The 13462-nt window shown below is 42.2% G+C and overlaps 1 protein-coding gene across 7 annotated transcripts in view; it reads left to right on the top strand.

The window, feature by feature from the left end:
• The window catches only part of NRG1 (neuregulin 1), a 948231-nt gene extending 935545 nt beyond the window's left edge, over positions 1-12686 (top strand). For 5 of the 7 annotated variants that reach the window (XM_045821528.1, XM_045821530.1, XM_045821529.1 and 2 more), the window contains 5 exons: positions 447-549; positions 2075-2201; positions 4517-4647; positions 5435-5641; positions 8344-12686. In XM_045821528.1, coding sequence (XP_045677484.1) covers positions 447-549; positions 2075-2201; positions 4517-4647; positions 5435-5641; positions 8344-8995 — 1220 coding nt within the window. In that variant the 3' untranslated portion in view covers positions 8996-12686. Of the gene's footprint in view, positions 1-446; positions 550-2074; positions 2202-4516; positions 4648-5434; positions 5646-7821; positions 7964-8343 lie in introns of those variants that run through there. The other 2 variants (XM_045821531.1, XM_045821533.1) reach the window with 2 other exon arrangements.
• The last annotated feature ends 776 nt before the right edge of the window (positions 12687-13462 follow it).

The following is a 13462-nucleotide window of genomic DNA, read 5'->3' as shown; positions in this document are numbered from 1 at the left end:
CTGGGAAATCCAAAGAGCCTGGGGGTGGGGAGAGAAGGAGGACAGCAGGGTCCTGGGGTGCTGGCCCCAGCTCCTTGAATGACCTGATTCCTGTTGTCTTTGCAAGAGATTTTTAAAACATAAAAACCACAGTTGTAACCAAAGTTATTTTATAATCTGTGTATGATTTGCTAATTTAATCCATATGTATCTATAGCTTATAATTAAAGTAATATTATATAGCATACTACTTTTTATTGTAAATGGCCTCATCTGGCTTTGAAGTTTACGTTCAAAATGTAGCACAGAGTATGCTGTATTTGAAGTATGTCTGTAAAAGTAACGAGTTGTCACATATTTATTTTCTTGTGACCATGGGCAATGTCATGCAGCATGCAAACTGTTCAGTTGTAAGTCCTGGCACATGTAAGGGACCTTTGGTGACATCTGCTCTCATCCCTTTCCAGAAGCAGAGGAGCTCTACCAGAAGAGGGTGCTGACCATCACCGGCATCTGCATCGCCCTGCTCGTGGTCGGCATCATGTGTGTGGTGGCCTACTGCAAAACCAAGTAAACCTTCCTCCTCCGCGCCTCCCCCGCCACGTGCACAGGCAGTGCCACCCGCAAGGACTCTGTGGGAACCCACCTCCACAGCCCAGTCTTGATAAAAAAGGGGGCAGAGGGGCACCAGGGGGACCTTTCCCCATATTTTTTCTTCTGAATAATCCATTTTGAGCACCTTTCCTAATCACGTAGTTAGAAAGCACTGCCTATGTGTGTGAAAATGTTCAGCCAACTTCTGATAAGTGACCACAGCCCCATGACCAGAGAAAGGGTGGGAGAGACAGGCTTGTATGGGGCCCTACAGGCGTGCGTGTGTGTGTGTGTGTGTGTGTGTGGATGTGGGTGCACGCACCACCTCCTGAGAGGAGAGTGGTAGGTGCCAAACACTGCTGAGAACACGTCCAATTTGCACTGATGCTTAGAAGGTAACACTTGGTGGTTGAAATGTCAGTTTCTGATCATTACACTGATTATTTTCCCATTCCATCTGAGTTTCCCACTCAGATGCTCTCAAGTATGAGATGTACCAAAGGAATCTCATGGGAGGGAAATCAAGAAAACCTTGCTGTGAGAGAACAAAGGGGACAACATTAAAACAGATTTGTGTTCACCGTGTTTGACCCTTTAAACCAGGTCCATATCCACAAATATAATTACTTTGTGGCATGAATTCCCTCCACTTTCTCTCTGACCTCCTCCGTGTCAAGTCTAAAATAATATTAATGGTTTTGTTGCTTCATCACATAATTCTTTTGCCACCACTAATCATGGGGATATTATTATGATCTAAATGTTGCATTGAAGAACAAGACAATAAGCTTTTATACCATAAAACCAAGGGTATGGATGGTGTTTTCTTAATACCCCGAGATTCAGTGCCAGAATTGAGTAAGTGATAGAGAGAAGCCTTCATGGAGTCAAGTTTAAGAGTCTTTTTAGATATTTTAATATTTATTACCAAATCATACACAAAGGCATTACTAGAGTAGGATCGTGTTACAACTGTGCCAAAATCTATAGGCAAAATATGCACATACCTTCACTCATGTGCAGTATTTATACATCCACACGCTCCACATATAATGTGCAGATTCAAAACTAACTACATTTTCTTAAAAGACAGACAGTCGAAATTATTAGTGAAATCAGCTTTCTCAATTGCACAGCACAAATGATTGCCTACGACATCTGTAAGACATAGGATAGGCACAGATGGGTGGATTAGGGAAGCTGGGGTTTTAGCCAAATGGCAACTTGATTTCTCTTGTCCTCGTCTCTTTCTGTCTTATCTCTCAGCAGTCCAGTTTAATTTCTGTAAGAATCCCATTGGGCTTCTTAAATCTCTTTGCTGAGAACGTCCCGTTCCCTGACTGCCCTTCATAGGCAGATTCTGAGATAAAATAGCGCACCCCCTCCCCGCCCTCACCACCAGCCCACTGCCTGAGTTAGGTGTTGGTAAAAGAAAAAATCGACTCCACTTAGAAATGTACATAATAGAAAAAAAAATCAGTGTCCCCTTTTCCATGTCCAGGAAGCAGCGGAAAAAGCTTCACGACCGGCTGCGGCAGAGCCTGCGGTCCGAACGGAACAACATGGTGAACATCGCCAACGGGCCTCACCACCCGAACCCACCCGCCGAGAACGTCCAGCTGGTGAATGTATGTTGACTCTGGCCGGGTGGGAAAGCGGAGCATCTCTGCTCCGTTCAGGCACCTTGGCGTTTATTTTCTAAAGCTCTTAGGCTCTTCGCCACTGCCATTAATCTCCACGGCTTCCAGGAATCCGGGGTTTTGCCAGGAGAAAATAATGGGAACATTTTTTAAAGTGGATTTCGTTACTGTAAAACCAGCACATTTCCTCCTCTGAAGTGTTCATTAAGGGGCTGGAATAATAACGTTGGGTTTGTTCTGCAGGGAAGCCGTAACTGGAAGAAAGAAAAGAAAAACACAAAGAGAAAAATAAGAAAATTAATGTTACAAGACTAAGGAGGAAATGTTTTATTTTCACAATTTGGAAATGAAGGCTACTCCAGGCTATAACTGATTAGTACTGATAACAGAGCTAAAGGCTTGAGAGTGATTTTTATTAGAGGCTTTGCCCCGTGCTTGAGGATTTGCTGATTGATTTACAAAGGAAGAAATTAGGGCACGGAAAGGTCGAGTGACTTATCAAACTTGCTTCTCAGCAAAACTGGAAGAACATTTAACGCTTTCGTATTCCCCTCCACTTTCTACGTGGTGCCACACCCTCCAGACGAAATATAGCCTTTAGTCATTCAGGTATTTTGTTTAAAATGTACCAAGCACTCAGCTTTTAAATATAACTAAGTCCTAGAATTAGACTGTGGAAAGCCTTTCAATACCATCATCCGAAACTCCCTTTTGTGCAGATTAGGGCCAGAGCTGGACTCAGTTTTCCTGGCTTTTGAAATATCGCCCTTTCAAGTCCACTGTAATTTCTTCCTGTTTTCTTCATTTCCTTCTGGTGTTTGGCTTTTTAGAAGTAAAGCTTGAGCATGGTCTTGCACTACATTTTCTATCCTGTAGGAAAAGGTATATTTTGTCTGGAGCAAATGTATCATGGACCCAAGTTTAGAGTTGGAGGTTACTAAACCACCAGTAAGTCTCATAGCAGAGACCTTCAGGAGGTTGTCAGAGTGAGGTGCTAGTGTGTTAACACACGTTGCTGCTGTCCTCCCCTGACCCGCGTTCACTAGAACGTTCTGCACAGTTGATAAATGCATTCAGTGAGGCACACCTACAAGCTGTTGCTGAGAGTGGTACAATATATAGGAAGCTGAATGACTGCCTGGATTCCAACTATGGCTCAGGCTGTGGAACTTTAGGCGTTAATCTTTCTAAATCCTATTTGTTCATTATGAAAATAGGCCTGAAAATAATACCTACCTCAGAAAGTTCTTGTTAGCATTAAATAAAAGAATCTATAAAAAGCACTTAACCCAGTGGCATTTAATGAGTGTTGAATAATTGTTAAATATTGTTTTCATTAGACTGACTGAGCTTACATTGCCTTGCAAGGAGCAAGAGTGAAATGGTCCACAGACTGAAAGTAGCTCATTACATATGACACTGCCACCTTTTCCTTAAAGCAAGCCAGCTGTTCCTATGGCCCAGAGAGATCTACAAGGAATAGCCTTTTCTCTAAGGGAACCAGTTAGAATTTCAAGCATGACCCGATTGAATATTTTGGGGGCTTCCACAAACATACCAGGCTCTTTTAGTGCCCACAGCCCATCAGATTACAAAATGGTGTATGTCATCTAAGAGTATTCCTTTCCATGCCTTATCCTCTTATTTAACTCAGTTTGGTAAAAATATGAATAGCATTTAAAAACAATTTCAGAATGTGTCTCTCTCACTGAGAGAAGGCAGTAAGAGCTACTGTGTGCTTTGCTGATGAAAGTGAAGTAGAATACATTTGCACTGAACATGGGCCCTTTATGTAGCCAAGATACATGACCTTGACAGCTACCATAAGTCCTTCAGATCCCTCATAGCTTTGTTAGTCTTACCACTGACAAGTTAACGATTTCAGTGGTATCACTTGGGCAACATGGGCACTAGGAAATTATGAGAGAGGCAGATCCAAAATATAGAGACTTTAAACAAAATCTTCTTTTACTTAACTTGTACCATCCATGACAAAAATGAATACTGAGTAATGATTTGTGTTGAATTCTAGTCATCAACAGGAAACAAAATGGAAGAAATACGTCTGTTTCTGACAATATGCAGGTATAATTATAGGACCTACATTGAGGGCACTACCGAAGATTAATTTTTCAGCTCCACTTACTGAATCTAAAGGCCATAGTAGCCAGGATAGGATTTGCTATCTGGGCATTGGGGAAACAAAATTTGTTATGAAGCACTTGTACTAGATTTTTTGTGCATGTCAATGTTAGTGTTTTGATTTACGTGAATCTTCAAGTTGTGTCTCTTTGTTTATCCAGCAATATGTATCTAAAAATATCATCTCCAGCGAGCAAATCGTTGAGCGAGAAGTGGAGACATCTTTTTCCACCAGTCACTACACCTCGACAGCTCATCACTCCACTACTGTCACCCAGACTCCTAGTCACAGGTACGAGAACAAAAAAACTGCATGGCATTCCTCCACGCGTGGACATTTGCACATGTCCTTGTTCTGTCCTTGTCTGAGAAGGGACAGGGACATGTATGGGGCAGTGAAGTGCAGTTAAAGGTATGGTTTGAGACCAGAACAGACTTTAGACATCAACTGGTTCTGGCATTTAATTGCTGTTTGAATGCGAGCCTTAATTTTTTTCATTGTCAAACAATGGGAAATAATACCTCCCTGAAGATTGTTGTTCCCCCTTTTAGAGATTGTCTTTACTCTTGCCCCACCACTCACTGAATTGCTATGCTAGGAAAAGGCATAGGTGCTGCAGGATACTTAGAAGTTGACTTCTTGCAGTGACTGAATTGCCCTGGGAAATGCACCTGAGAAATCGGTTGAATGTGCAAATGCCCTGGTGACCCGTATCTGAGTGTGTGCTACCAAGGGCAACACTAGGCTTCCAAGTGCAGCTCATTGGACAAGTGTTTCCTTAACCTAAGCCACTCAAGAACATGTGATTATAAGAATACTTAGTACATAGTGACATTTGATAAAAGTGTCAAATGAGTGAACAAATGAAGAACCTATATCCTTCCAAAACCAGTCTAGATCAAGATCCTTTCTATACCAAGTATCTTTGTAACAATTCTATTCTGAGACAAGCAATGTCACAGTAAACTACTGATGCACCGATAATTTCAAATATTTGTCAGGTCATTCTCTTTCATTTACATCGTTGCTTGTAATTTTTTTTTAAATTACCTCTTTGCCTTTCACATTTCCCCTCTAGCTGGAGCAATGGACACACGGAAAGCATCATTTCAGAAAGCCACTCTGTAATCATGATGTCATCAGTAGAAAACAGTAGGCACGGCAGCCCAACTGGGGGCCCGAGAGGACGGCTAAATGGCATAGGAGGCCCTCGTGAATGTAACAGCTTCCTCAGGCATGCCAGAGAAACCCCTGACTCCTACCGAGACTCTCCTCATAGTGAAAGGTAAAACCGAAGGGCAAAGCTACTGCAGAGGAGAGAGAACCCCAGTAAGAGAATCCCCATGAGCACCTGCGGTCTCACCTAAGGAAATCTACTCTAATGAGAATAAGGGGAAGCAGTTGCCTGTTCTAGGAGTGCTCCTAGTTGATGAAGTCATCTTTTTGTTTGACTGAACTCATTTCATCTGAGCTTCTCACGGCGTCCCAATGGCTAACAGGCAACAGACTCTTAAAGAGCTGGAATGATTTGATGTGGAAAGTGCAGCAAACTTGGAGTTCCTAGCTCTGACCTTAGGCTCAGCCCCACTCGAGATCTGTTTCCTCTGTTGTAACTTTAGAGAGATGGCACCAGTGATTGATAAGGACCCTTCTATAATTCCAGTTTGCCAGTTGTCCAAACTCTGGTTGAACTGACCTCGTGTTTTCATGTGCTAACTCTTCTTACCTTCCAGCCTCAGCTAAATCAAGTCAAGGGCTATGTCGCTGCTGACTGTCATGGGGAACAAGCGCTTGCGTTCCACCATAGAATATCCCTTTTATGAAATTCCAAGAAGGGATGAATAAATAAATCTTTTATATGCTGCATTGGCAGTCTTCACAGGTGGTTTTTAAAGCAGATATTGCCTCCCATATGGCCCTTTATTCCTGAATGTTTTCACTCTTCTGGGGGTGTTGAATGGGGGTTGGGGGGCTACGGCAAAGGTAAAACGCAGAACACAGGAAAGTAAACTGAAAAAGATGCTTAATGGGAATGTTGAGTTCACAGGTTCTCCTTACCCATTGTCACCTGGACTGGGAGAGAGTTGTATCAACCACCATTGCTAGCCTATCTGCAAGCTGTCACTTGTTTTCAAATCAGTGGGGTTTGTCTCTTTGTTTACTGTGTCATCTCGGTCTAACCTTTGACCATTTGTTCAAAGCTTTACAGAATGTCACATCCATACTTATTGGTGTTTACATGGGTAGAAATTATGTTGATAGGCTTTTTCCACTCACGGACTAGGAACTACTTAAAATGAAGGAAGACCAGTTCTGGGCTTTTAGGTCATGTCATGTAAAACCTACTAATCACTTCTTCAAGGGCCTTTCTATGAAATGCCCCAAAAGGGCATTTCAGAGTGTTACAGAATTGAAGGTTGTTCTGTTCATGTGTGAGAAAGTAGGTATTGATCCAAACCTGGTGTAAAACATTAGACTCAGATTCATATAATTGTATCTTTATGTATGAAGAAAGTTTATCTGTCCTATTTTAGTCTTTTCTGAAACCTGAAAAAGAAGCTAGTGAAAAATTTTTCCTTCATCCCTACATGTGACATCTCTCTTTAAAGGTTGACATTTCCCTACTACAGTAGGCCTCCTTGAATACCCCAGGTATTCTCTAGGACTGCAAAACATACCTGAACCTGGGGTTCATGGAGAGAAAAGATAAATCACTTTTAGGTACTGGTTGAATTTGGGGTAGCAATTCTCAGAGAGGTTGATTTCAGTGTCCTCGAAGCGAAGAGTCTGAAAACTCGAGCCCCGAATATTTCAGTCTGCAGACACGTCCCATTTTAGACACAGCCAGATCTCACATCCACGCAGCTCGGAATCACGGCCGAGAAGCAGGAAAGTGAATGGGTTCCTGTTAGCTAGTGTTCAGATGATGATGTCCTGTGTCATCACAGGTCGTGTCAAATTAGACTCTGAGAATGCCAGTGTGAAGAAGAGAGTCACTCAGTGCTATGCATTGGTAACATGTTTATAAAAAGCCAAGAAATGTGACTCTGAATAAGCCACATCTTCTGTGTCAAGTCAGGTCTTCTTATTCTGAGGGGACAAAAAAAACATGATATTGTAAAAAAAAACAAAAACAGTGCACTCAATGTCTTGACAACAAGATTCACTGAGCATCATACATAGCGTGACATAAAGTGACATGGGACACCCAACCTTGAGCGTTCACAAAGATAAGTCAAAGGCGGATGCAGCTGTGTTGGAAGAAAGGTAGCCAGAGATTGAGCATACTACGAAGCCAACATAAGACTCTCTCAGGCTTATCTGTGGATATCTTGGTCCCTGGGATGCATAGTTGCAAACTGAATGTTAAGAAGTAGCATTTCGTGGAAAAATTTAAAGCACACAAATGTGTTACACTGTTATCAGGAATAAATCTAAGTCACTATGCTCTCTTTTTTTCATAAGACATAACCTTATAGCTGAGCTAAGGAGAAACAAGGCACACAGATCCAAATGCATGCAGATCCAGCTCTCAGCAACTCATCTTAGATCTTCTTCCATTCCCCATTTGGGCTTCATTCTCTAAGACCCCTTGGCCTTTAGGAAGGTATAGTATTTAAGTAATACTTCTTTCCTTTACAAACCCCTGAGCCTTGGTCCTTATAAACTGACAGGTTTCCAGGACCTAGTGCCCTCTTGATCTGACTCGTGTTTTTGTTTAAAATCACGATGAGATTGAACATCCTAAAAGATTTGATGAGCTAGGCAATGTAGCTGACCTGTGCATGTACTTCCCGTAAGGAGCCTATTGGCTACATACTTTTAGCTTCCAAGGGGGCTGAATGTCCTAGTGTAAAAGTCAAGAAGTATACAACAATTAGAGAGTCTGTTTTCTGATTATAATTTCGTGAAGTCTGTCCCCTGACCCTCCCTACTCCGTGCCTCTTATTCCACCACACTTATGCGGGGTATTCTGTGCTCACACAGGTATGTGTCAGCCATGACCACCCCGGCTCGTATGTCACCTGTAGATTTCCACACGCCAAGCTCCCCCAAATCGCCCCCTTCGGAAATGTCTCCACCTGTGTCCAGCACGACAGCATCCGTGCCCTCCATGGCCATCAGCCCCTTTGTGGAAGAAGAGAGACCTCTGCTTCTGGTGACACCGCCCAGGCTGCGGGAAAAGTGCGACCACCACCCTCAGCAGTTCAACTCCTTCCACCACAACCCCGCGCATGAGAGCAACAGCCTGCCCCCTAGCCCCTTGAGGATAGTGGAGGATGAGGAGTATGAAACGACCCAGGAGTACGAGCCAGCTCAAGAACCTGTTAAGAAACTCACCAACAGCCGGCGGGCCAAAAGAACCAAGCCCAATGGCCACATTGCCAACAGGTTGGAAATGGACAGCAACACAAGCGCTGAGTGCAGTAACTCAGAGAGCGAGACAGAAGACGAGAGAGTAGGTGAAGCGACACCTTTCCTGGGCATACAGAACCCCCTGGCAGCCAGTCTCGAGGCGGCCCCTGCCTTCCGCCTGGCTGAGAGCAGGACTAACCCCGCAGGCCGCTTCTCTACGCAGGAGGATTTGCAGGCCAGGCTGTCTAGTGTAATCGCTAACCAAGACCCTATCGCTGTATAAAACCTAAATAAACACATAGATTCACCTGTAAAACTTTATTTTATATAATAAAGTATTCCACCTTAAATTAAACAATTTATTTTATTTTAGCAGTTCTGCAAATAGAAAACAGGAAAAAAACTTTTATAAATTAAATATATGTATGTAAAAATGTGTTATGTGCCATATGTAGCAATTTTTTACAGTATTTCAAAATGAGAAAGATATCAATGGTGCCTTTATGTTATGTTATGTCGAGAGCAAGTTTTGTACCATTACCGTGATTGCTTTTCCACAGTATTTCTGCAAAACCTCCCATATATTCAGTTTTTGCTGGCTTCTCGTGCATTGCATTATGATGTTGACCGGATGTATGATTTGCAAGACTTGCAACTGTTCCTCTGTTTGCTTCCTGTAGCCCCCAATCAGTCAGTACGTCTTGTAATGGCACATCCATCCAAATACTCTCCTCTTTTGTATGAAGTTTTATTTTGCTTTCAGTATATGAAATGAGTTGTGTCTACTCTGCCAGCCAAAGGTTTGCTTCACTGGGCTCTGAGATAATAGTAGATCCAACAGCATGCTACTATTAATTACAGCAGGAAACTGCATTAAGTAATGTTAAATATTAGGAAGAAAGTAATATTGTGATTTTTTAAAAAAAACTATATTGTTAATGAGAAGACAGCTTGCTCTCACTCAAAGGAGCTACCATTTACTTGATTTTGATTTATTTTTCTTGACAAGCAAGCCACAGTTTGGGGAGGGTAGCAGAGAAATTGTGTTCTGGCTTGCTACTAGGGTATGTCCAACACCTTACGAGAGGACTTAATGCCACTTTCTCTGTGGGGGAATGACACAGCAGCTCATCTAGTTGAAGATCAAACCATGGCTGAGAAAGGTTGAATCATTCCTGACTTGCATTTTTCATCGATTTCGGAGCCAGTAATCGGTTGTCTTCTTGGCTCAAAACAGACATACTATGGCACAAAACCCCCAGCTTAAACAGCACACTCAGCAGTTTGTCTGAAGCACTTCTAGACTGAAATGTGCCTGCTGTTCGTAGTGGTGACTTGTCATCATGGGGAAACAGAGTGTCTAGAAGGAGTGACTGTGTAGAAGACACAGGTGGAGAGCAGCTGTGTGACTGGGTTGCAATTTCGTACAGTTTTGTTGACCACTCCTTTCTCCTCATTCTTTTTCTCTTGTTTTCCAATGTTGCCTTGATTAGGTCATAACTATGCATGAACATTCTTGTCAGGAATGGCCAATGTGCATGTGATTTGTGATTAGTAAGAACCTTCCGCGAGCCATGCTTTGCCAAGAAGCATCAGTAGTGTTGGAAGATGGCACATTTCCTTGCAGAAATGCCCCCTCTTGTGTACTGACCCCTCAATTCTCAGCCTGTATCACCCAGTTCCCCCCTTTCTTACTTTTTGCTTTGCTGTCACAGCACAGGACTAAGATGGGCCTGAACTTTGCATGTTCTCTTGTGATTGTAAATCCAAGAAAGGCCTATAGGTATTAACATTTGAAATAACTGCTAATCTAGGAAAATAAGAGATTCCTTTAAAAATCAGAGGCTCCATTTAATGAACTGCCTGAAATCTGTCAAATCAGGTTGGAGCCTAACTTAGGTTCCATGTAGACGCCTAGGAACCATGTGACAAAACGGGAAACAGGTTAGCACGGGGATCAAAATACCAGGCATGCAGTCAATGAGAGTTACTGCTTCTTGTTTGAAGGTGAACTGAACCTATTTCTTCACCAGGTCTCTATGTTAAAGGTAAAGGGAAAAATAGCATGCAAGCAGGTCTTAGAAGAAAGATGCAGGCTGAGCATGAGTCCTATCATTGAGCTCCTACATGTTTCTGCCACGCACAGAGATGGCTGTCCGCAGGTACTTGATGTCACTCTGAGTGTTTGGTCTCCCAAGCTGCCCTTCATTGTTCACATGCCACTTTCTCCATGCCCAGCAGTGCCCGAGTCAGCTTGTTACTCCACAGGGAGGGGCACCTCACAGGCTGCATAGGTTGCACTGATTTTGCAGGTCTGTAGAAACAAGTGCATTCATGGCAGGAGCAAGAAGACAAGTCAACATAAAGAAGTTCTATAGATTATTCTAACATTTGAAGGGCTTGATTCAGCCTTAGACTGTTTCAATAAAAAAACTTCCTCTCATGAATTAAAACTCTAAAATTTCTGTTTCAAATGCTACAGGCTTTGGAGTATTCAAATGCCTCATTCTGGAGAATTCTGGGAATAAATAAAATCTGTTGAGATCAATGACCAGCATTTTCATCAGTTTGAAAATAGCTGTAAATTTTCATGTTGCAAAAGTATGTGAACATTTAGGATAAGAGGAAATTTCACTTCCAACCTGATTCTGGGCACTCACAGAGGTGGCATTAGTCGGGACAGCATTACCCTCTGTAGAATAAGATCTTCCCTTGATAAGAAAGGCCAGCTGACTCCTCAGGGTTATCTGCTGCAGCCACCAACTTTGTGTTCACAGGGGCATCTCTATGCTGTTTAATTGCCACATGGCTCTCAAACAACCCTGTTTATAAACAGAGGCAGTGCTGTGGCAATTCAAAGGAGTGTGAACCAATGTTCCCAACCTCTGAAAAGCTTTCGTGGGTTTTCAGGCAGTGGAAATTGCCCAGAAGGCCAACAGCAGCTTCCTTCCCCCGGGCCTGAAATCCCACTGAGGGGTATGCAATGGAGCATAGTATATGCAAAACTCCTTTTTCTCACTCAAGATTCCTTCTCTGTCCTACCCTTCCTTTCTGCCTAGTATGACTTTTCTTACCTGGACAATCTCATGCATTCCACAAAATAGCACTCGACCTGGGTGTATGTGAATGTGTTTCAAACACCAACACGCTGTATCTTCTTTGTTTAAGTGTGACTGTCTTGATATAAGTGGAGTTTATCCAGGGTAACTTGCTCAGTAATTGATTTTTTTTTTTTGGTCTGGGGTTGAAAGGTGCATGGTTCACACTGGTGAAAATAAGAAAGGCCTGGTTTTTTCATTCAGTGCTGGCTGCATTCCACCAGCCACCGAGATTTCTATCTACAAAGACACATGAAACACTGCAGAGAAACGCAGACAAAAGGAAATGGCCACATATCACAAGTTCTATTATATATTCTTTTGTAAATACATATTGTACATTACTTGGATGTTTTCCTAAATCATTTACTGTCTTTATGAGTTAATGTTAGATTTTTACTCTCTCAACTTACTGTGTAACATTGTAAATAACATAATGTCTTTTATTATTTATATTTAAGCATCTAACATAGAGTTGTTTTCATATAAGTTTAAGATAAATGTCAAAAATATATGTTTTTTGTTTTCCTTTGCTTTAAAATTATGTATCTTTTCTTTTTTCTTTTTTTTAAATAATTTATTGTTCAGGAGAAAGAATGTATATGTAATTGAAACTATTTGAAGAATGCACATTTGAAGGCGTGGGGTACTGATAAACTAAAGAATTTATTATCCAAAATATTAAGCAATAAGTAATTGTGATTTATTTCAAGTTCTGTTCATTTTCCATGAAAGACATACTGCAATAAAAATGCTCCCCCGTGGAGACCTGGGAGTGTTGCTCAGCAGACTAGCGTTTCAGTCTGTTAGACCAGCACCTGTCCTGTTCCTGCACCAGCTGTGTTAATTTAGGAATGTGTTCGGTGGACCCCACGATCAGCTTGTCTGTCCGTCGCTTATGCCACATGACCTATTCTTCAGTCATCTTCTGCCTACTGATTCTGCTTGCCACTATAATCCTTGCTGAAGGGGCCACGACCAAGCTATATGATACCCTCCCTACTCCCATACACACAATAACATCAAAGAGGACACTTTAGGGCAAGATTGCCTAAGTCTTGGTTGTCAGCATGTTCTGTAGTGATAGCAAGAAGCTTCTCCAGGCTAATGGAAATGTCAATATGGCAACCTGACGCAGCTATGAAAGGACAACTTCTCACTGCGACCCAAATGGTCATGGCCACCGTGCCTGAAGGCACCCGTCAGCATTGGGCTGTGCTAAGCTTTCCTACAGCTTCAGTCAATTTCTTTTCCATCAGACTCTTAGTTTATCAGTTCATACTTTTAAGAAGAGATGAGGCTAAATTGGGCTCGTTCCCCTCATTCTATCAATAAATTAAACTCAATGTCCATCTTACCACTCAGGGAAGGGCCCATGCATGAGAAAGTTCCCACATCCTTAGACTTATAGAAATGAGGATATTACTTTTCTTACTGAAATTAGCCTAAACAAAAGCCATATTTTAACAAATAGCTTTTTGCATGGGTGGTACTTTCTATATATTTCAAGCATTTTACTCATTATTCCAAACAGGGTAAGGGCTTCTGACGTATATGAAGAAGAGGCCAGTCATCCTTTGGGGTACACAGTGGCCCCCTTTGAAATCTGAGGGCACCGTGAGGCCTCCCATCAACGTCATCCCATGTATGTT

This window comes from Phyllostomus hastatus, unplaced genomic scaffold (assembly GCF_019186645.2).
Source record: "Phyllostomus hastatus isolate PE091 unplaced genomic scaffold, TTU_PhHast_1.1 phas_scaffold_46, whole genome shotgun sequence".
In the NCBI taxonomy this organism is placed as follows: Eukaryota; Metazoa; Chordata; class Mammalia; order Chiroptera; family Phyllostomidae; genus Phyllostomus; species Phyllostomus hastatus.
The sequence above is the reverse complement of the archived record's forward strand: the minus strand, read 5'-3'. Positions and strand labels throughout refer to the sequence as shown.